The sequence below is a fragment of the Labrus mixtus genome, chromosome 17 (assembly GCF_963584025.1).
Source record: "Labrus mixtus chromosome 17, fLabMix1.1, whole genome shotgun sequence".
NCBI classification, from domain to species: Eukaryota; Metazoa; Chordata; class Actinopteri; order Labriformes; family Labridae; genus Labrus; species Labrus mixtus.
Window position 1 is genome coordinate 13,765,020 of NC_083628.1, and position 23,822 is coordinate 13,788,841.

Here is a 23,822-nt window from a genome sequence, read left to right on the forward strand (position 1 = left end):
CACTATTTGATTAGTGATCGTACCTTACTTTCTATCTGTGTTTACAACTGTATACATGACCACAGTTCAGGCCAGACAATACCCAAAGTTCACACACACAAAACTCGTCTGCAGATGTAGAACAAGCCAATTGTATGTAAAGGTCCCACTTGGCTCTCTTGAGTGTGTTGCTGCACGTTCAGCACAAAATGTTTACTAATGCAGAGTGATTCATTGATTCAGCCCAGCAGGCCATTCATCATTGAAATGGTTTGTTCTCAGGAGTGGCTTAGGTTAATAACAAGATTTATACAGAAAATGTGAATCAGAGCGATAAAACACAAATGGTCCTCTAGAAAGTGTCCACAACAAGGGGCTTTCTTCTGCTTCAGTTTACAAAGTGTCTCTTTCTGTCTTAGTGTGATTTGTGTATTGCAAGAGGCTTGATAGAAAGCAGGTGAGGTCGATTCTTGAATGCAAACAGTACAAATGTTTCAGTGCACACAACTTTAAATAAGGGTGTTTTAATTGGTATTCTTGTTATTATCGTCTTAAGAGAGTTTTTTTTTTAACCGTTCAACAAAAAAAAAACGGGTTAGGGTTAGGATGTGACTCATTTTGATCTGTGGGATTAATACATTCTTGTATCAATAAATGTCTTTAAACCAACATATTTGTATCATTTATTATGTAACACAAATAAAAAGCTAAGGCACATAACAAAAGAAAGTGAAGATTTAACGATGGAGAAGTATTTTGATTTGTGTCAGTATACACTAAAACTCTATAAAAACAGTGTGTTTCATGTCTTAAGGATGACATTAAGACATTATTATAAACACCTTATAAAAAAAAGGCCAAACATACAAATGAGAAGTGGGCAGCAGAAGTAATTGCCTAACAGATCTAACACTTTGGTCCCAGCACCAGACTGTTCATTAATTGCGCTTACACTTTTTAGTAATATGACTGCACACAGTTCTTAGTATAAGAAACAGTGTCCCTGTCCAGTGCTTTCTAACAGGTCATCTGAATAGGATTGGCAGCGATTTATGGTACTAATAACAACAACACAGACAGTTGGTGAGTATATATTATTTCATATCATGTTAGAAAAACAATCAGAGGGTGTCTATAAATTCTGCAAGTCATAGGAGCGCTTTTAACCTTTCCTTGGTAAGGTGTCCTAACCCAGGGCTGAAGCCCCTCTGCTTAGAGTGTGGGTGTCGGGGGTCGTCCGGTGGGAGGTGCCCCTCCCTCACAGGGGTAGCGAGGTTTTTCAAGAATGGAGGTGACGGCTGGCACAGGCTGTTTCTCCCATTCTCCCTGGAGGAAGAGATGTATAATACATGTGAGCTCTACTGGCAAAAGAATCCAGTAGTTTCCTTAAAATTGAAAAAGCAGGTTAAATTTGGTGGCTGCTTATTTGTCACTGTACAATAATGGAGCATAATGCATCTTTAAGTGATACACTCGGGTGTTACTTGAGTTTAATTTAGTAGGACAGTTTAAAGACAGTAAAGGGACAGTTTCCTACCCTTTCCAAGCTCCAGTTAACTTACATTGATTCATTTGAGTTTCGCAGTATGCCACACTGAATTGCTGTCGCTGATCATTTCTGCATGCTTTGAAAGTGAGAATAGGTTTGCATCAATAGGCCCTCAAAGCAGCGGGTGATGGAAGGAAGAGTGCTTTTATCGATATTGTTGCTGAGAATGTTACTGTGCATTCTTTGAATTCATGGACCTGTGCAGCTCTTCCTTTGTTTGTCTGAGCAGAAGATACGTTGAAGTTATCATACTGCTGGGCCCAAACAGCTGCTTAACAAATATCACAAGATAGTGCCTCTAAACATTTTTACTGTATCAATAAAACAATAGCTTGGCTGTATGCTGGAAAACAGCTGAATTATGTACAAATGGCCCCGTCTGCAGTGATGTACAGCCTAGCTTCCGTGCCAGCACTCCGACAGCTTTTCGATAAAGTGGACTGATATCTCCTGTGGCAAATACACTTACTATTGAAAAAACCTCAGACAACCCTGCTTCAAAGAATCTATACCATCCCTTTAATCAATGTCTTTAAGCATTTATGTGCATACAAATGCAGCAATTAATCATTTATGTAATATTTATCAACACATTTACCATTCTCACTCATTAAGATGCTCGTTGTACTGTGGAAAATAATTTATTGGCTGTAAATCTTAAATTGCTAACCCCCCTAGCTTCACTGGAAGCCACATCAAAGTAGGAAGAACACCTACCTTACTAGCCTAGCGTTGGAGCTGGTGAACCAATTGGGCTAGCATATTTGTAATTAAAGGTACAGAATCCATGCTACGATACTCCCAACTGTGGGGTTGCAGTAGTGTTGTAGTCAAGATCACACTTGACAAGACCAAGACATTTAGGGATTGAGACTGAGTCCAGACCAAGACCAAGACAAGACTATTAATAACAGTAAAAATCATCATCTTGTCACTCACTAAGACCGTAACACCAGGAAGGTTATGGGGGGAAAAAATCAATCTATAAATGAATTTAAATTATTCATTGTTTTAGAAAGGGCTGTTTTCCTTCTAATCACAGTAATCACGTCCGGAGTCTGCCCATTCTGATTCCGAGACCTTCAAGTGTTCTCGAGATCGGTCTTGAGACCAAGTACGATCTAAGGTGCTACAACAATAGGTTGAACGGCTTCTAGCTAAAAAAAAAAAATATGTCACAGGCTGAGCTCCTACAGTACCTACCGTTGGTGCAATGTTCCTCAGCCCCTCCAAAGTGTCCCTTTGACAAACCGGCTGCTCTTTATACAAACTAACAACCCTACAAAGACTGAACACTGTGAGGGTCCTGACTATAATTCTAACTGCTGAATCACTTTGTTATATTTTATGCATGATGGCTTCACCGAAAATACCTCCCCTCGAGAGGTGGAACTACTAATTGAATTGATTGCCAGCGCCTGTAACACACCACATATTTTGATTAAACAAAATAAATGTTTAAAAAATGAATATCCTTGACAGCATTTTAACATCATGTGAGAAGAGAACAAGCAGCATCCCTCCTTTTATTAGCCTCCTCCTGATGTTTGAATTATGCGCCGAATTCTTTGTTATCCTTGTCAAGCTCTCGATGTCTCAACCCAAACACTGCGTTTGACCTGGTTTGCACTTAACATCTTAAAAGAAGATGATCAAGGCCCCAGACAGGTTTGAACAGTAGGTGATTTATCCGCTCTGAACAGAACATTTTCTGTGTGTGTGTGTTGGGGTTTAGATCACAAGTTAACACACTTTGATTCAGCCGGTCTGACTATATGCTGTCCAAAGGATGTCTGGCTTTGAACTGGTTTAATTAGTGGCTTGGCTGGCAGTTTGAACATTAGCATGTGACTGGGGACTTACAGGAAAGAGGCGTGCAGTCGACTGGTTGCAGTGCATGGAGATGGGTGCTGTATTGTAAAGGGAGTCCAGCACTTCCCCAGCGAATGTGTCCCAGTGTAGTTGAGAATACTGCTCAGTCACACCGACCTCACCGCACACACACCGGTCATCTCCGTGGAACCTGGATGGGAGGAGACAGAGGGAGAGGGTTGACGGAAAGTCGATAAGAGAGGAAGGCAGAGTGAGATTGAGGAAGGAGGATGAGATTGGAAAAAAAAAAAAAAAAAAAAGTGGACAGAACTAGCGTTGGGAGAACACTTAAAGGACAAAGCAGCAGGATTTCGAGATTAAAAGAAGTAATCACTCTGGATCCCGGGAGTGAAGGGATGCTGGGGGAAGGGACGAATGCTGAAACAAAACAAAAGTGCTGAGTCACACTGGAGATGGAGAGGAAGAAGCACAAGAAAAAAAATAGAGAATGAAGGGCAAGGGAAATGGTTTTAAGGAAAGACAGAGCGTGTACCTGTTAATGAAGTTAAAGTATTTCTGCAGGTATTCTGGGTCAACATGGCTCTTGCACAGCTCCAGCTTGGTGCGAGGGTAGTAGTGAATGTAGTTAACACACATTTCCTCCATAATGCCAAAACCTCCCTGAGGAGAAAAAGAGATTTGGATGGAGGGAGGCGTCGATAGACAGCACAAAGAGCACATGTAGGTACCATGGGAGAGAGGTGGAAGGATTACGAGGAAGAAGATGGAGAGAGGAGAGGGATCAAAGAAGGCAAATTCTCAAGGATATACTCTGTTGTTGTTGTCAGCGCTCAAGGTGAACTTTCAGAATGTAAAAATAACATAACAACTGGAAGCTGTATAGTATATATATACATGCTGCTCACCACTGTTGGCTTGCTCCTGTCTTCTGTGTTATAAGTACACTTTGTTATGAGGACGTCGCCCTGCAGAATCAAGCACAAACACAACAACAGCTTTTAAATTGTAAGTTTATCAACCGAGCATGGACAAGTGTTTAAGCTAACTGACAGATAAAGAGTCAATTCAAAGTTCCAGTAGTTTCTTGAATTGAATTTTCGCTTGGTGGAGCTCAGCAGCTGCTTTTGTCTCGTCTGTCTCCCAAGAACTTCCCATTACGGCGCTGATTTTACCGCCTGTCCCCGTTTTCCCCTCACATAAGCACCTTACACAGCAGCGAGGTGTTCTAATTCAATACTTTAAATGCAAAAGGGGGAAAAAAGGAACATCAGGGGCACTTTTCATTCAGAACGAGTCAGCTGAGCTTGCAGAATAGTAAATTTCCCTTTCTTGTCACAATGTAGAATATGCTCTGTGGAAATAGAACTACGGCTTTCATACTTACAGGTAAAACATTCACCATTTGCCTGAGAACTCTGATTGTCTATAAGAAAAAAGACAAAAACAGAAGCAGTTTATTCAAGGGAAAGACAGCCAAGACTCATTCTTTCAATTGCTACAGTATATTTGTCTGTTTGTTTATTTCGACCAACAAACACTGAACCTAGAAATAAGGCTGTCGTCTAAAACATGTCTTTGTCTCTCAAAGCCAACTCTTTGTTTCCTCTGAATGTATTTTTGCAGTATGTTTTAAATCAAGGTATAATTACTATATGTACAACACCCTCAGCGTGATAAAGCTGCCTGATCTTAATACGTTACTTGAATGCACCCTCTGTAGCTATTAGCTGAGCGTGCGACACGGTCTGTTAACTTTGCTGAGAACGCTTTGACAAAGTCTTTATTTGCCTGATGAAGCTGCAGCGTTTAAAACAACACCACCTCACAAGTAGATTAGTCTGACATCAACAGCAGCTGGAGATTTTATCAGCACGTCGAGCAGATGTGCTTGTCTGCTTTCTGTGTGTGTGTGTGTGTGTGTGTGTGTGTGTGTGTGTGTGTGTGTGTGTATACACCTACTTAAGAATAATGTGTACACAAAAAGACAGATGTTGTCTGCTGTCTCTTAACAATTTCCATGTTTTTTTTGTCAGTTTTGATGTCGAGCTGATGGTCAGGGAGTTTGTATATTAAGATTTACAATTAAGAGCCCATATTATGCCCTTTTTGGGGTTTGTATATTTAATCTATGTACCTACTTTTGTACGTTCACAATAGCTAAAGTTCGAAAAAATTGTCTGTTTTCATGTACTGCTCCTCCTTGCTCCCTCTACACTCTGAGTCCGTCAGCTACGCTCTGTTGAGCCCACACTGTTAGACCCCACGTGGGCCAAGTCTGCTCTGATTGGGCTGCCGATCCGCTCTGTCGTTATTGGTCAGTTGCTCAGCACGCTTCTCGGAAATTTCAACATGAGCTGCTGGGCTTGCCACAACGAGCCAATGGACTTAGATCAGTGATCTCACACTGACAAAGACGTCGCACTGCTAATGCTACAGCTAATAGGAGGACATAGGAGAAGCCGCGTTTCTGCGGACTTTGAATTTTTGCACATAGATGTGCCTAAACATGTACAGGACACATGGAAAACACACTAAAGGGCAAATAAAACCAGAAAAAGCATAATATGGGCCCTTTAAAACTAAGTTGATGATTTCATACAAAAATAGGGTAATAACTTTTTCTTTGATTGTGGCAGGTCAGCAAATTACGCAAAATGCTTAGATAAAAACACAGGTAGTCAGAGGTTGGATAAGGAAAAGGGCTCGGGTACAGGTACGTGTCAAGTATGCCATGTTTGTTTATCATCATGGCTTGTAAAACTGGGACATGCAGATGTTAAGGGATATTTTTCTCTTTTTTTTTATTTGCACAAATTGACGCTATAACCAAGTGAGAGATGTTCATTCCTCTGTGCTGTAAACCTCTGTTGTTGTCTAATACGCATAGAAGCCATATGGTCGCAATGCCTGATGTGTTTCCTCATTAAAATAAACATGGACCCTGTAGACTGGTTGATGGTTCCTGCTAGACAAAAGCCCCATAGGCATATTAATCCACTTCTCGGAACAGTCCTGAACAAAGTCACTATTTACGTAGTGCCCTGCTTTGTCGGGGAATAAGTTTAACTCAATATCAAGCATTTGCTTAAAATAGATGTCAACTTTCATAAAGGTTTTTATTTTATTTGTATTCATCAGAAGTTGTCAGTAGAAACACATATTTCTTTGTTTTGCAAAATCTAGTGGCATACAGCTCAGTGTTATGTTAAGTCGACCTTACTTTTCTTGTACGTTATAACAAGACGTATATATACAAAGCACAAAGGTGGATCTCTGCACAGAGGTCCTCTGGGTAAACTGAGTCCTGTTTTTGCTCACCTGGTAGTGTGTACTGAAGTGCCGGTCCTCCTGCACCACCTCCAGCTCTTTACCTCCCCTCACCAAAACTGTCCTCACCCCGCGCCCTGCCAGGTGGGTGTGCAGCTGGGATGCAAATACATAAATCCCCCCGGGAGGCAAAGCCTAGACAGACAAAAACAGATACAACAAAACAAACGTTTAAAAAATTGAGCTCCAAGCAAGAATTTTGTGCTTATGGGACAAGAACTTGAAGAAAAACATGGCTCCCCAGCTCAAATATTCACCCAATATTTTTAACATTTGAATCATAAATAATGCAGTAAAGGATTTTCTTATACACACAGTCTTGGTACACTTGGAGGTGCAATATCCATTGAGGTAGAAGGCGTGTTGTTTGGGTGGGATAGCCATGATAGGAGTATAAACAAGGCCCAGCTCCATGATTCCTGCATCGTACCGCCGCAGACTTGTAGTGTAATATAACCTTATTCCTGATGAATCTCGACGGCCTGAATGAAGAATTTCATGGAATATTAAAGTATTTTACATACAGGCAGATCCCTCATAGAACATTATAAGATACCATCCAGGATTACTTTGCAATAAACCAGGCTACTTGATGTGAATGTATTGTTGTAATAAGTCAGAGAGAGATTATACTGTAAAGATAGAATCTAACAAGTATATTGAGTTTGTTATGTGTGCTCTCCATCTACTCCTGCTAAACAAACATCCTGCCACATTTTGAATCACCTGGGGGTTTATCATGCCTAAGCACAACAAAAAAAAAAAACAATTTAAAACCTGTTTTTTGAAACCTGCTTAGGAAAAAGCTTGCTGCTGAAACAAAATGACCGTAGCCTGGCAACACTCCTGAACCGTTAAGAAATGTTCTGGTAATATTTTCGAGAGAGGTTTGAAAATTTAAATCAAGAATGTTCCCTGGTGTCCTCGGGGCTTAATTTCAAATATCTCTTTCAGCACCAGCTCCATCCTTCTTTTGTTAACGCCTTTACAAATGGTAGAAAATGTTCTGTACATACTTCAAACAAAATTCTAATGCAAATCACTGAGCACACCATGTTGTGCTTTTATTCTGGCATCATTTTTAATGTGACAGGTATTTTAAGTTGATGTAAATGTTTGCCTCAATATCTATTGAACTGCAGGAAGGATAGAGGGAATACATTTATATAGATTGTAATTAAGGACATATTTTTCTATTTTCAGCTCTGATTTGGGATTCAAATATTGAATTAATCCCACTGTTGAAGATAGGCCTATAGCACTCGTTGGGAGAGATACAGAGAATCCAAATGTTGTGTGGGTAGGAGGGAAAAGGGGCATGTGTGACGGTATAAGGATGGATGTGTGTTTGTGTGCGTACTGTATGTACCAGATATAACAAGAGGGTTGTGGTAATGAACCTCCAGACGAAGGAATCTTGAAGAGCTTTGTCCACCCATAGGCATGCCTGCATCAGGAGGGTAGTAAAAAGCCTGAAAGTAAAAACACACACAAACATAGAGAGGTCATCATTTGTCCCATTTATGCACAGCTGCTTGTTTTCTTCACAAACTGTGAAGATACATATGAGTCAAATTTTGGGTGCATCTTATTGCTATAATTTTAAGTACTTTCCCTTTTATTAACCTCACATAACTTTCTGGTTTGTTGTTAAGCATTGAATGAAAGATGAGTCATTAATTTCAGACCAATATTTCTCTGCAAATTGTTTTCAGAGACATTGTTATAGGCTGATAAATACTGCAAAGACGTAGTTGGCATCTATGGAGTCTCCACAGGTGTTTCTGACATTACAGAGGAAAGTTAATTTAACAGCAGTAGGATCTCCCAAAATTAAATTCCAGGCTTCCCAAACCGCCACAAACTAGTCAGAACAATTAGATCGTAACATTTTATTTTCTACCCCGCATAGATAATAGATAACCTCTCTAGGCTCTTCAAGTGTTGTCAACATTTTCTATGGTGACAGCAACAGTTTGTAAGTGTGTTTTTAAATTCTTTAGTTTAAAGTGAATTGGGCATCAAGACATTTGTTTAAATCATTTAAATCTTTGTCTTTCCGGCCTTTTGTGGATGAGCTGGTGTAGAAAATGTACATTGATTATTTCTGCGCATGAAGAAGTAGCTCTGTTATGTGTGGCTGCTCTCTGAGGGATACTGGCTCAACTTGGGAGATCATTTTATTTTTCTTCCTCTTTCAATCTTCGGTTTATGAATTGTTCTGCTTGTTGCAGCGATGATTATTTAAGAGTCATGTCATGCGCCGGGGGCATCAAATCTCCATGCAATATTCTGGATTTAATATTGATTCATCATCAGTATCTTCATCTATTTCAGAAGGCAAGCCCACCTTAAGCCTCTACTGCTGACACATACAGTCTGAAATACAAGAAAGAATTGTTTTATTTAATCATGCCCTCACAGTCAAATCCTCAGAGACTTGCCTTCCTCCTCTTTCGTGCATGTACGCACCTCTTTTTCCTCTCTCTTTTGTGTATTCTGACAGTGTTGTATTATTGTCTCTCTCAAACGACCCCCACTTTATTTTTCCTCTTCTGTCCTGTTCTCTGTTTTGCAAGGCCATGCTTCCCATCTGATGTGGTGTTGGGGAGAATGAAACAACGCTAGAAAGAGGTGATGAAAGAGGCCTGAATATTTCCCACCTAATCTTGTCTTCACAGCTCACAGCCCACAGAAGGCATCCTGCTTGTTTTTGTTTGGCTGGCAGATAATCCAATCAGAGAGGGGCCAGGCCGTCTGTGATACAGTGGGGAGCGGAGCAGAAAAATATGGTGACAGGCTCACAGATCCCTGTCCTCTTTGCTTTATGTGACCAGGAGGCCGGGTGCTTGCTCGGTCAGCCGGCTGGTTGGTAGCTAACTAGCCGTATCTATGTGGTAGCAGGCAAAGGAAACAGGTGCCTTGTCTCCTGTTATGTAGTTTCACAGAGGAGCTCTGCCTTGTGAGGGAACAGCATTATTTGTTTCTGCTCCAAAAATGAGTTAAACGTTATTCTCTAGTGGTTGTAATTCACATGCATTTAAACAAAATATCTTACTTGTGGAATTAGCTATAGCTAGCTAAAGCAGCCAAAATTAAGACAGACTTTAGAGAAAGCTGTTGAGACATTACAGTATATTAATCATTGTACTTTTATTTTAGTTTTTTTGGCCTACAAGTTGCCAAACCTTTTTAAAGTCTATTTGAGCAGCAGAGCAGCCTGTGACACATCAGTGTTAGCAAACAATGTCCGATAGCAAACACAGACTAAAATAAAATAAGCATGTAAAATCGTTTCTGGCCACCTAAAGAATATCTGTCCAGTAAGTACTCTTTTATAGTTCTGTTTTTTAGGCAATACTAACTCCTACCTACAGTATAATTTTCTCCTTATAGGAGCTACATGCTACGATATGATCATTTGCAAGCTAGCTGCTAGCTGTTTGTTTCCTTCTGGTTACTGCAAGTGCTCCACATTGGCTATGTCAAACATTTTCGTTTCTTTTTTTCCTGAAACAGCTACCTGCTTTAGCTAGAAAGGCCATTGTTGAGAGTAGAAGTAGTGGGGCTAGATTTTCATTGAGACTAGACATACACAAATCTGCCCGTAAAATATTCTGAAGTCTGAACTTTTATGGTAGTTTAGTTGGTTGAATGAGAATATTAGGCATTATGAAACCTGACTCTCCTCTTATTGTCTTTCTAAACAGTTTCCAAAAATATGTTGTTTTCTGTCAAGTTTATGTTGTGTCCATGTAAGTAAGCATGTGAGGGCTCTTCCCACATACAAACTATCTTTAGGCTCCTAATAGATTCTTGCTATGCGTGGGATCATCTTTAGAACGTTCCCTGCCCGCAGTAAGGCATAAATATTACTCGCGTAGGAGTTATTGTTTGTCTCTTATAATAGGTACAAGGACTGGAGTGAAATAATCAGTTATTCTATTTTTCAATTAATTACATGATACTTGTTAGGCCAATATTTTTTTTTTTTAAACTTGCCATTGCATCATTTTATTCTACTTCATGTGATGGTGTTTATGTGTATGCTGCTCTATTTTCTAGATAGTTTGAGTCTTCAATCTTTGAACATTGAGACTTAGTTTGTTTATGACTCCAAGGGCCAGTTTTATAATTAAATCTTTGAATTAAAAAAAAGTTAAAGCAGGTGAGAGTTGGGGTTAATTTTGATTGTTATAATTATCATTATTTTTGGGGCTTTTTTATCTTTAATGAATAGGACAACTGAAAATAGACAGGAAATGTGGAGAGAGAGAGTTGGGGACGACATACACCAAATAGGACTGGGAGTCGAACTTGTGACCAGTGCATTGAGGACTGTTTAGCTACATGGGGCTTGCATACCAACGGAGCTCAACCAGCCCAGTGCAGGTTCATTTATATGACTTTTGGTTTTGGGGAACCGTGGATGAATATAATCAGTAGAAGTTAAGTCAACAGATGTGCGTGGGTGTCTGTTTCGCATCATACCTCAGCACCCATAGCCCATGCAGCCAGCACATGGCGGCAGAAGTTGAGCTTGCCCGGCTTCATCTTGTCATCGCAGGAGCCGCTGTACTGTGGAACATCGCGCATATCCGGGGAACACTCAAACACTTCCATGTGGTGCACGATGGCCTCGTTACCTGGAGTTACCACTGACTCATACTGACAGAAACATAGAGAGTTGGGAAAGAAACAGGTAAAAAAAAGAGAGTGTTGTTGTTTCTTCTGTTGGAAGCTGTGGCAATATAGCGACTGTGTGTTTTTACTTGATTTTTTCACATTAACTTTTCTTCTTTATAACCAAAACCCAGTTCTTTGTTTTTGAAAGCCAAGCTGGTAATAATAATGCCTGTTCACAATCTCTGTCTATACCCACTCTACTGTGTGTAAAAACAACTCTATGTAAAATGTTTCCAACTATAGATGCAATCACCATAACAATGTGGTTCTTGGGCATGTTTTCAGGCAGCTCCATTATGAAGCACCAGTAGGTGGTCTCTTGACTTGGTATGATGACATTCGGTGCCACGACGTCAAGGGTCTCCACATCTGGAGGCAGGGTGGGTGACAGCGTGTCCGGGCGGAGCATGAGCACTCTCTGTACTCCTGTGTGGATGCGGGAAAGGTTCAGATGCTCCAGGGAGGTGAGTGGTTGGTCCAAGAGTCCATAAAATATGTGCACAGTCCCCTCCTGAGCAATCAAAAGAAATGAAAAAAAAAAGAAGCATAACATGGAGACCAGGGATTTTTGTTGGAATTAAACATCGTTCATGGTTATTATTCGGCTGAAAGGCTTTGACAAACAATGAACTTTTTATTATGTTGTCATAGTGATGAGCGCGGTTACGAGTCTGCAACTTAGAGGTCTGATGCATTACCATGGAAACCATAATATTCATAATGAATTTTTCAGTGCTTACTTTTCATCTTTCTGACTAGTTTATGTCCACATCTTAAAACATGAGCTCTCCATGATATTATGTCTCATCACTTTTTAATATATGTATCAAAGACAGCAATAGAAATATCTGGAAAACAAAATATGGCAGACACACACCCTCCCACGCACACGTGGCCACAGACCAAACACACTGTGACTTCTTTAGGTTACACACATGAATACACTCAAACACCAGCCTTCATGCTGTCTACATCTTCTAAACACCTGTTATCAGTCGGTTCAGGTTTGACAAATGTCGGGTTTTTTTGCTTTGAGGCTTTATGCAACATATAAAGCAACAGGTGTGTATGCCCTTGCAGGGGGGTAGAAATGCTATGGTAACATAAGTGTAGGATATACAATCCTATACTTTCAATACTGCAGTTTTATGTGCCCTACTACTGAAAAATTCAGAAATATGAACAGTAAAACAATGAAACACAACAACTAGTGTTAGAGAGAGAAACGCCTGAAGCCTGGCCAGTTAATGGCTTTAAACAAGGCTAATTCTTTGCATTCAATTTTCTAGCACACCACATTTAACATTTAATAAACTTCAGTGAGTCAACAGATGTGGAGCCATGTTTGATCAGTTTACACAGCTCATAAAAAAGGGATTACTTTGTCAAATGGAGATAGAGGAGCGAGTCAAGACTGTGTCAACTACGGGAGGCCTTTAGCATTTAGAAAAATCAAGACATTCATTTCTTTACATATTTTTTTTAATTCTTTAAACTGACTAATAAATTGAGAAAAGTGGAATGATTCCTCTAAAAGTGCACATTGTATAAAACCAATGTTTGAGATGGTAAGTAAGTAACCAAAGGTAATTAATATTGCAGTTAATATGTCTAGAAAACCTTTATATTAACAATCCCACTTTGAAATGATTAGAACCATATTTTGTCATTGAAATGTACATACACACATCGTAAAAGAGAGGATTTACACACCTCTATGAGATAATCTCTGGGATCACAGGTGCTGAAGGGTCTCTTGAACAGCAGGTAGAATCCGTCAGGTTTCTGTTTGGCTTCAATCAACTCGTAGTCTTGTTGGCTGTCCAATGAAACGTGGCCTTCACTGTCACTCCATGCATCCTGAAGGAGAGGACACACAGTCAAAACCAATTATTATCATAAAACCCAAAAAGATTTAACCAAGTGATTAAAAAAATAATAATAATTCTACATCACATATTTTAATGATTTCGGAAGTTAGATGGCAGAAGAGGTTTTCTGAACTGGGTTTATTGCAAATTATTTAACCATTAATTAATACATTTCAGGGCTGTGTGTCTTTAACACCGTGTGTGGGAGTACTTTTTTTTAAGCTATATAAAAAGGAGTATATGAAATTTACAGAAAATATTTAGAGGGTCATGTTTAAAGAGACATGAAAGCTTTGTGCCAAATTGTCAAGTCAATGTTATCATGAAGATTATTTGTTTTTTTGTTCGATTTAATATTAGCCACACAATGTAAGTGAATTACTTAATAGTGTAAAATGATGCAATGAAGGAAATAAATGAGTGAAACTGTTTGTATGGTTGGTTTTGTGAAACCTTTCCTGGCTATTTAAAAGACTCTACTTCTTAGCCAGGAGCCTTTGCAACAGCTCCGACTATCAGCTCCTGTTTCTCACATACTTATCTGTCCAGAATAGCACCTAAGATCTCTCTCTGTATTTCTGTCTCCTGCTTGGTCCCTCTTACATAACTGTCCTACACCAACTGCAAGGACTCTGAAGAAAATGTTTTTGAAAATACATGTAGTGGATATATCTAAAATAAGATACGAGGAGTATACAGTATGTTTTTTGTGTGTTACATGTCAGTGTAAAGAATGAACAAGCTATGACCTCTGCAGATGGCTCAGAAACAGAGAGATATCTTGGCTATTTAAGCTTATGTTTAAGGTTTCTCTCTAAAGATGGTTGCTGTTGTAGTGGACACAAAGAGACACAATCTGTTGTGGACTTCTTAAGAGTTTGGATGCAGTGATTGTTCTTCCAGGTGTTCCATTACCCATGCTACATGGGGAACTTAAGTGTGATCTCTCTATGGATATACTATCTGGAATCTATGACATACAATCCACTGGCGTTTGAAATAACACATAGATCAGATTGATCTCAGTTTGTAGAGAATATGTTAATATATCCTCTTCAAATCCTTGATTAAAAATTTAGTCAGGGTTCCAAAAGGTTTGGTGTTGAGACTTCGCTGGTGAAAGAGCTCCGTGTATTTTGACATAAAACTTTGTTAACGGCACAAAAACAGACAAAATAACGTGCACCAACACACCGAGGCGACCATCCGCTGCGCCATCTTGGTGGTCAAGAAATTACTTATTCTATTAAGCTTCTATGCTTCCTCCATATGATATAAAAAGGAAACACCCCAAAAATATGTATTGTTATGCAGATGATGCTCTATTTTACATATCAATATGAAACTGGTAAGTAAGCTAGTGTTGCTAACTAGCTTGCTTCCTTCATCCTCCTTCCTTGAATGTATTTGGTTCTGCTCAAGGTGTCGGCCTGTTAAAATGTTTTTTTTTTTACTTTCCAATGTTGCCAAGTCCTAGCTTATTGGTGAATGAATGTTCCGTCTGTCTAAAAATACAAAAAAGAAATACAAAAAAAAACCTTCTTGAGGGAGGTAGAAATACCCATTATTCAATAAGAAGAGTCCTGAAAGTGTTACCTTTGTAAATCCCTAGAAATAATCTTAATGGCTTCCGAAGTGGTATCACTGAAAGTCAAACCTTACCATATAAAAGAAAGAGAGAGAGAAGAAAAAAAAAATTTCTTCTTATCTCTGGTTTGAAATTAAATGACTAAATCCTAATATTCCAGTCTCAGAGGCCTAATTTGAATACATTTATTTAAAAAGGGATTTTGAAGTCTATGAACTAAAGCAAATCTAAAATGTGCCTTGCTGTGTGGGCGCGTGTGTGTCTGTGTGTACGCGTGCATGTGTGTACGTGTGTGTGTGTGTGTGTGAGAGAGAGAGAGAGCGAGAGAGACACACTGTCACTCAACAGTGACCTTTCTTCTGCTGGTGGTTTTGCCCTCCTGAGGGAAGAGAGACAGATGGAACAAGGGAAAGAAGAAAAGTCAGATAGCACAGAGGGGATCAATTTTAACAAGAAAAAGCTTTACAGAGATGTGAGCTACAGTATAATTTATTTATTTGCAGGGATTTTAGAAAACTTTTGAAATTAGGTACAAATGAATGTGGGGGTTAAAGTTACTCATCTTATTAAAGTACAACATTTTTTAGTTTTCCATTATCCTCCTTAATACCCCCCAATGACACAGTGCACATCAAAACAAATGTAACTACATGTATTAAATGGTATAAAATTAGATGAAATAATTTGAGATCGAAACGCATCACATCATTATCATATCTTAAGGTGCACATTACCATATAGCAGGTCTGATTTACCGACTGCTGGTGGACTTATTAGACACGAATATGTGTAAAAACTTTGATGTGTCTTCAGAGCACCTTTTTGTTTGAGTCTATAGCGCGGCCTCTGGAGTCCAGCGTGCTCCTTCTGGCCTCAGATCGAATCACAGCAGAGAGATCCCCTGTCAAGGTTTCTTTTCATGTTTTCTCCCTACTGAATACGTCAATAAAAGTTTACAAAAGAAGCTGAAAGATGGATGAAAATAAAATAAATAGTTTCTTTGGGTGTTATGGTTTTATAATTAGTGCTAATAGTCAAAAAGAAGTCAAATGAATAAATAAATACTGGTAAGAGTATGTAGCATTAAAAAAAACTGCTCTACATGCAACAACTTGATGCTTTTCCCAAAAAGCTATTTGAGGTCATTTCTTTTTTTCTTTCACGTTTGACCTTACTTTAGAAAATGTTGGGCGCTGGTTTAGTTCAGTCGTTAGAGTATAGATGCTTCATAGAAAGGTTAGAGTCCTCAACAAAGCCACCCCAGGCTCTCTTTTTTCCCCATATATCCTTTCACCCTTTGGCTTTCCTATCGATAAAAAAGGCACACAAAAAATCCAAACATACTACAAGTACTGGGAAACGCTGGAAAAAATACCTTGTGCAAAATCACCAGTCAGAAGAGTTTGAAATGTGTTTAATTCGAGGCGTTGATGACAGAGATCACACTGAACTGTTCCGCATGGCAGGCTTATATTCCTTAAAGACAGAAGGGAGCGGCATGCTATACATGAGGAGCTGCTGCTGTGTTTTTATTAAAAGTATAACTTGGCATTAACCCGCCTTTCTTTTTGCACTGAACTACGTATAGGTCGTGGTGGTGAAGCAGTGAGAAACAACAGATCTGCTGACGACCTTCTCCCTGGTTATGTAAATCATAAATACTATTATTCATCATAAGAAGCTGGATTTGTAAAAACAGGTTGCTCAAGGTCCCAATATGTCATCCATTAATTACATGAACAGTAACCTGCTCTGTTAATTATGTGATAAGGATAACATTTTCAGGAAGAAGGAATAGAAATCAATCCTGCTTCATTTTCACCGACAGTTAGTATTCATCCTGCTCACAGTTTCTCATGAATATTTACATTCACATAGAGCAAATGGCAAGAAAAGTAAATAGGATTTCTGTAGCAAGATAAATTGTCTTCCAAAAACATCTATCAGGTAATTTCATTACAAAGAACTCTTGGATTTGTGTGGGACAAAATGAAAAATAAGGCATTTCACACATTCTAATCAGCACATGGATTCAATTTTGATATGCTAATATCTGCTAATGATTCCCAGATGAACTTGAGCTATTAGTGCAGTTTGAGTGATTTCCAATTAGCTGGGGCTGATAACATAATTTGTGACTGTGTGATTGTGAAGCAAGCTGTCCTCTCGCTCCTTGTACAAAAACACCAGTCACGAGCCAGGCCGGGACCACAGACAGCTCCGCTCCTCAAGGACTTCATGTAATCCCTGTGCATTTAGGAATTTAACATAGTGGGAAATGTGGGGAAAAGGGAGTGATAAAAGACAAGTAAATGGTTTGACTTCTTATCACATAGCTCCTCTAATTCTAAATTGAAAAGCTTGGCTTCTTACCCCAAAGTAGCTCTTACTTCCAGAGTCCCACAGCACCACCAGGTCAGCATCGGTCAGATCCCCACGGTCAGACATCCCCAGGACGACGCCATGCTTCAGCTCCTTGACCCTCAGCTCCATGTACACCTCCTTGTCCGCATAGCTGATGTTCCAAGCAAGATGGAGATCCCCCTGTGGGTCAAGGGGCACACGAAAAGGCATGGGGAGATGTGGGAGAGGGATGGATGGGTTTAGTGGAAGGCTGGACACTTCAACAGCATTGGTGGGAGCCTGATAGGAAGCCACCAGGATGACCATGAGAGCAGCCAGGGCGGTGAAGTACACGATGGTGACGTCCTGAAGACGAAGGTTCTTATTGAAGACCCTCATATCCCGATTATGAATTCTAATCTTTTTTTCCGTTATTTTTTTGTCTCCTATCCTCTCTGTTTTGTCTTTCAAGCTTACTCACTTTCTACTCACAGCTAGAGTTGATTTGGAGTTCAATCCTGAAGTTTGGAAGAGAGTATCCTTCAATCCTGTAGTTCTGTAAGAGCGCTTGCTCTCCAAACTCAAACACTCTGTGGATTCTTCTGCTCTGCTTTCAGGCCTCAGTAGACTCTGTATCTCTCTCACAGTGGTCTGGTGAGTGTGTTCATTCTGTTGTTCCCATGTTTTTTTTATCCTCTTAGGCCCGCAACATTTACAAAGTTGCTTTTCATCCAACGTTTTCCTTGTTTCTAAGCCCTGGTGGGTATTGTCTCTTCCTCTGAGCGGTTGCTCTGCCCCGCTCTGTCTCGCGCTGGTTTTTAAAAGACTCCTCCCTTGAGTGTTGTCTGTTTGTATCCTGCCTAATGGTATTAGATTTGTTGAGGAAAATTGGATTATATCCTTTAAGCCCTGGGGTCAACCATGATTCTGCACATCTGCCAGTCCCTAATTGATCCAAATTCAACCATGGACATTATCAATGACAATCTGCTTGGACTAACTGAACTTTATACCCTCTCCATTTCTGTCTTTTTTTCTTCTGTGGTCATCATGATGCTTCTTCTTTCACGTCTTTTGACAAAAAAAATCTTCTTCAAATCGCATGAGTCACCTGGCTTGTTGGGTATTTGATTCAAAGAGGGGATCATTAAGTACTTGCGTAGCAGTCAACAAGGCAATAATGCGTTCGTCCCTTTCCTCAACCTGCCGCCTGAGGCTGGAGAAGACCTAATTAAACTGCCAATTAAGGCTTTCAAAAGCAAGACGGACACATTCAGGTTGGTTTCAAAGGTCAGTAAAGCCCCTGTAGGAAACTGTGTGATCTTGTAATCGTGTGTGTGTGTGTGTTTATATATGTTGAGAGACAGGTGAGTTTAAATGGACAAATGGATTTCAAAGGATTACAGAGACATTAAATGCTGGTCTTTGGCCTGTGCCTGCCTTCTGCACACATTTGAGAATCAATACTGTCTAAAAAGATTACAGGCAGGGAGGTTAACATTGTACCAATTTGGGGATTATAGAAAAGCATAATGCAGCCAAAGAATGAACTGTAGGAAATGTTTAATTTAGTCAAATTATCAGCCTTTCAACAGTGTGGCTGATTTTTATGTTTTTTGCAAAGTGTGCATTGTTGCACCTGTAACTACACCAATTCCCAAGTACAATAAACTTTAAAACAGAGCTTTGTAACACTCAGCTTCTCTGTCTGGTGCTATGAGCCTTTATAGTTATTTGGGTTGTAATCTCTATTAAGAGTTTCTGCATTTTTATGCTGAATCTGTAGGTTACCTGATGGGACGCAAACGCACGTTTTCTAGTTCCTCTTTGTAGTACAAGTAGCGAGCGTTTGATGTGGCATTTGCTGTGTGCAGGTACACAGCCTGTGGGGAGCAAAAGGGCCGGAAAGCAATTCTCCGTAATCCAATCCTAGAATCCATCAGCAGTCATCTGCCATTTGCCTTAAGTCAGTGTCTATAAACAAGATATCTGCAAGCAATTGCAGCCAACAGTCTGTTCCAAGACGTTTTCCTTCAACAACAATTCTATTCTTGCTTCTCAAGTTGCTACTGGAATACTAAACAATTGCAACTCACGGAAATAGGACAGGCCAAAAGTCCTTTATTACTAACCGCTGGCTACACCAGAAGCCCTGAAAAGCTGGCCTTTGCTGAATGAATGTGAGATTGTTGGGTCTACAGATTGATGGATGGTGTACATGGTCTCATCTGTACACTTTTTCTGCACATCCCCTTTTTAAGTCCTGTTCTAGATTTTAATTTTCTGTGATTTTCAGTGAAAGCTTGTCATCAAATGTGCTGTAGGTGGAGTACAGACTCTGTGGGTTGGAGTCAAATTTGTACATGACGTCAAAACGCTGAATCTGTTTTACAAAAGAGGCATGAAGCATGAGAGCAGACGGCCTGGTATCATGTTTGCTAATGTAATAAAGGCCGTTTGTCCCTGAGGGCTTAAGCAGAGATGCGCGTTTGTCCTTCTAATGTCTCTGGCCTTCACATGAGTCTCTGTAATCTTCTCTTTCTTTATAAGTCCTCTATTGTTTCTTTTCATCTTCCATGCCGTCACACTTCTACCTCTTCAGCCGTCTGTCTCTCCTCGGTCACGCTCCGTCTCTTAATGCTGATCACCGTCTCTCCCACTCTCCCTGCATTTTGATTTCCCCTCACAAACACACTTATCTTTCTGCTGCCGCTACTGATGTGTCAGCAAACAAACACTAGACAAGACGCGTAAAGTCGGCTCTGATCCGGAGGGAATGGCAGGAAAGGAGGGGGATTGAGGGGAGGTTGGGAGGGGAAGAACAGATTTAGGGAGAAAGAGATGCTACTTTGTGTGTGTTTGTTTGTTTGTTGATGTAAACAGCCTGGGGGTCTATGTGACATTATCCTGCCTAGAAAAAGCCAAAATATTGCCCTAAAATATTTCCCATCATGCATTGCTTTTTGTTTGGGAAGGCTAAGACATATTCAGTTTAATGAAGAATCCATTGGGCATTGGGCAGACGGATGTTTCTTTTTTCTGACATTATTGTGTGTTGGTGTTTTCATTGGTTTCCTAATGTTGTATCTTTCAGTCTATTATAGGTATAAGGAAGTACTGTCATTACCTTATGACCAAGTAATCCAATACTAACAAATTATCAAAAAATGTTTTACTGTTTAGAAGTGTCAGTCTCCACTGGTTTGTGCTTGCATCTAACTAGTACTTCTATGATCAGTGGCGACTCTGCAGTCTGTTGGGGCCCTAGGCAAAATTAATTGGGGGCCCCTAAAACCACCTATATCGGCCAGTGTCCCGACGTGCTCTTCCTCTTCTTTTTATTTCACTTCCAGACAGATAATTCTTCTTCATTTTCCTTCAGTGACTTTCACTGACGAACGTTGGTTTTCACAGGAATAATCCATGAGGTGCTAAGCGGGACGATGAGAGCGAGTGCTGTCAGATGGGGCCCCATTAGATAGGTTTGCTGCCGTCATTGCAAAATTTGCACATTTTGAGCTACTGCTGCGGTTTTCAGTTTGTGAGCATTCGAGGGCCCCTTACTGGCCTGGGGCACCAAGCAGTTGCTTGCCTGGCCTGGTGACAAGCAGCGCCTTTGTCTCTGATATGCAAGTGTAACGCATCACATCTTGCACAGCATCTTATTATTACCTTTTTTTGTCGAAGTACTACCAGACACGTCTTTTTCTGCTCACCAAATTCGGAAAAATTGTTGCGCATCATCATCTGAAAAAAGACAAATGCCGCTAGGAAGTCAGTCCAGCAGTTAGCGTTGAACACCTTTCAGGCATAACTTTCTTTTCCGTGCCGCGTTCACATTAGGGTCCATGGTACCCTGGAGTTACACCCATTCATCTGTTGAGACTCGTTCAACAGTAGACTACAAGTTACAGAGCGGCTTCACTCTGGCTCCCTTCAGCAGAATAAGCCAGATATGACATCATGATGCTGATTTGTAAAAAGTAAAATGTCAAGCTTTGTCAGGTCTGTCCTCAAGAGGAGAAGAAAAACAACTTTTTTTTAAAAATTTGTTTGTTGAGTGGAGGCCAGAGCGATCATTTTTGCCTTTCTGACACAAGGTCAAGCGGATCTGTGGCTCCATGTAAAATGTTTGATCTGTAATTTATTGTAATCTGGACTTAATGTAGTTCTCTGTTTATAGAGACAAATGAGTTACCGTCAGAATGTCGCCAATGGGAGTCAGTAAGTTCAAGCCTGTGTTTCGCTGTCCACACAGACTTTTACCTGGTCACAGCTGACATGTGACAACGTGAAGCAAGCTGAGTTGAACAATAGTAGCCTAATACAATGCAGATGCTAACGCTGAGTAATGACATCAACAAAGAGTGCTCAAGTAAGCGTAAAAATGGGTCCAAGGTTGAACAAATCAGGAATTAATCTTCTCTAAAGGTGGTTGTCTTTGAAGCGTTCCTTTTTAGTTTTTGAGTAAAAAGGAATAATAGCTGTAAAAAGGTGAGCCGCCTCCTTGCTGCAGGCATGTGTGCGCACACACACACACACACACACACACACACACACACACACACACACACAGAAAGAGAGAGAGCGAAGGATAAATGCAGAATTCACCTCAACATGTCCGATCCAACCATCTCATTCTCTCCTAATATAAATATTTTAGCGCCGCACACTCTCAAAGTGCACTAATCTCCACTTCTGTGAGTTTGAATAATGAATGCAATAAAAACTCACACTGCTACTCTTAAATCGGCCTGAAACTGCCCTTGGTCTGATCTGAACGGTAGAGGCGAACCCCTGTAAGGATTGGATGATTTACTGTGGAGGAGACAAAGAGTGAAAAGTTTGGAGAGGTGAGAAGTAAAGTGGGGATGGAGAAACAAATCATAGGCAAACCTGTACAGGTTGAGGGGCTGACAGAGGGGGGGGGGGGGGGGGGGGGGGTCATTCTGTGCATCACATGACAGAGAGTAACAAGAAAGCCTGGGGATCAGTCTCTGACATCCATGGATTTGTTCCTTACACAGGCTGTAGTCAGAATGAGGAACACAGAGAGAAAGATGATCCTTCCAGGGACAGTTGTCTCCGTAGTCCTAATGAAACTTAATGAACATTTTGTTCCAGACATAAGGAGACAGTTTGTTTTTCCACCTTGGCCAGAGGACAGGTGTAATTTTTTAATTATCTTTATAGAGTTGGCTGCCACATATGCATATAGCTGATAAACTACTGTGACTGCAAGGGGGAAGCTTAATAGATCTCCTTTAAATGCTGCAGGAAGCTTCTGGCTGTCAATGTAAGAGGAGGACAGGTTGACTTTCAGGCTTGGGCGGCTACCTCTTCATCCCATCGATCTTGAACTTCTGTTAATTCTCCAGACTTGTGATGATGAGTTTTAGACACAACACGTTCTGTATGAGGAAAGATAACACGTAGCAAGTTCTCTTCAAGGTTTACCACTCAGCGTACAATTAGACGTATTACACAGCCAATAGAGCAGAGATCTAAAAGCACATGGACGTGCTGTTGGCCTGCAGGCAGGGGGCCAGCACCATACCACTCATATTTTACTCCAGAATCGCCTATCTAATTCACCTTAATTCACATGTACATTATTACCAGTGGACTTGCTTTGCAACGTTTACTGCCGTAAATGTGTAGCCTACATAATTTAACGCGAGTGAATGTATAATGACTTAAGAGTCAGGTGCCGCTTTTTGATCTCGGTGTCATAGAACTTCCATGTTAATTCTGCTCGCTCCAGCTCCTCTCCATTCATAGAACTTCCATGTTAATTCTGCTCGCTCCAGCTCCTCTCCATGAAGCAAAACATTAAGCATTGAATAAAATAGAATGTACACCTTATCAATGCACAGTAAACAAAAAAAAAAACTCCAGCTGCAGCTCTTTAAACACTTCCTAGCTTACTTTGGTCAAGGCAAGGGCCACATTAATTTAATTCTCACTGGGCCAAATTGTAGTATACAAAAACGATGACAGTCAATTTTGTCTCCAATTTAAGTCAACATATGCCAGTGATCAAATATTATTAGGGACATACTTCTGGTTGTCATGATTTCATGGCAGATTTATTCACGTTTTCTTCCTGTTCACAATTAATTGATGTGTAAAAATTGACCTGAGGGCCACTTTGAGGGTTGATGGGGTGCCGCATGTGGCCCCCCGGGTCCACCAGTTGCCCACCCCTGCTGTAGGCCTACAGTCACGCTTACAGCTTGGTACATCATAACATAAAGGACAATTCAAAGGTTCACAACAAAATGAATATATGACTTTGAATAAATGAACCCACCTCTCTTAGGGAAAACCATTCAAAAAGGAATTCACAAAAGTACCACAGAAGACGAAATCAGAAAGGCAAAGTTGCACCTACAAAGTTTGAAGTTTATGTGTAGTAGTCACTTTTTTATTTTTTTTATGTTGCCTAGTTTATTCTATTTTATTTTTTTATTTTTTTATTCTGGGGAGGTTACCCACAACCCCCCCATGCTAATGTCTTAGCATCCTAGCAAAGCAGCCGAGCACACAGACCTCTGCTCACAAGTCAAAAAAGGGACCTCACGCGGTAAATAGTTCCTCTTTTTTCCCCATCCCTACCGCCTCTCCCTCCCTCCTCTCGTGTCTC

At 40.3% G+C, this 23,822-nt stretch overlaps 1 protein-coding gene across 1 annotated transcript; it reads right to left on the reverse strand.

Moving 5' to 3' along the window:
* Nucleotides 1-426: 426 nt before the first annotated feature.
* On the reverse strand, nucleotides 427-17,985 carry dbh (dopamine beta-hydroxylase (dopamine beta-monooxygenase)). The gene is made up of 12 exons (XM_061061540.1): nucleotides 17,207-17,985; nucleotides 13,088-13,234; nucleotides 11,628-11,885; nucleotides 11,180-11,356; nucleotides 8,058-8,160; nucleotides 7,004-7,170; nucleotides 6,680-6,823; nucleotides 4,746-4,784; nucleotides 4,267-4,326; nucleotides 3,894-4,021; nucleotides 3,392-3,551; nucleotides 427-1,305 (listed from the first exon to the last, which is right to left on the reverse strand). Exons 1-12 carry the CDS (start codon nucleotides 17,573-17,575, stop codon nucleotides 1,192-1,194), a joined length of 1,866 nt encoding a protein of 621 aa, XP_060917523.1. The 5' UTR covers nucleotides 17,576-17,985; the 3' UTR covers nucleotides 427-1,191.
* Between the last annotated feature and the right edge of the window lie 5,837 nt (nucleotides 17,986-23,822).

Bases quoted from the DNA above. Each gene is read 5' to 3' on its own strand.
- dbh (XM_061061540.1), bottom strand. From the start codon at position 17,575: ATGAGGGTCTTCAATAAGAACCTTCGTCTTCAGGACGTCACCATCGTG. The intron at 11,886-13,087 runs GTGTGTAAATCC...TTGATTGCTCAG, and splicing joins CCAGAGATTATCTCATAGAG to GAGGGGACTGTGCACATATT. The intron at 6,824-7,003 runs GTGTGTATAAGA...TTGTCTGTCTAG, and splicing joins CCTCCAAGTGTACCAAGACT to GCTTTGCCTCCCGGGGGGAT.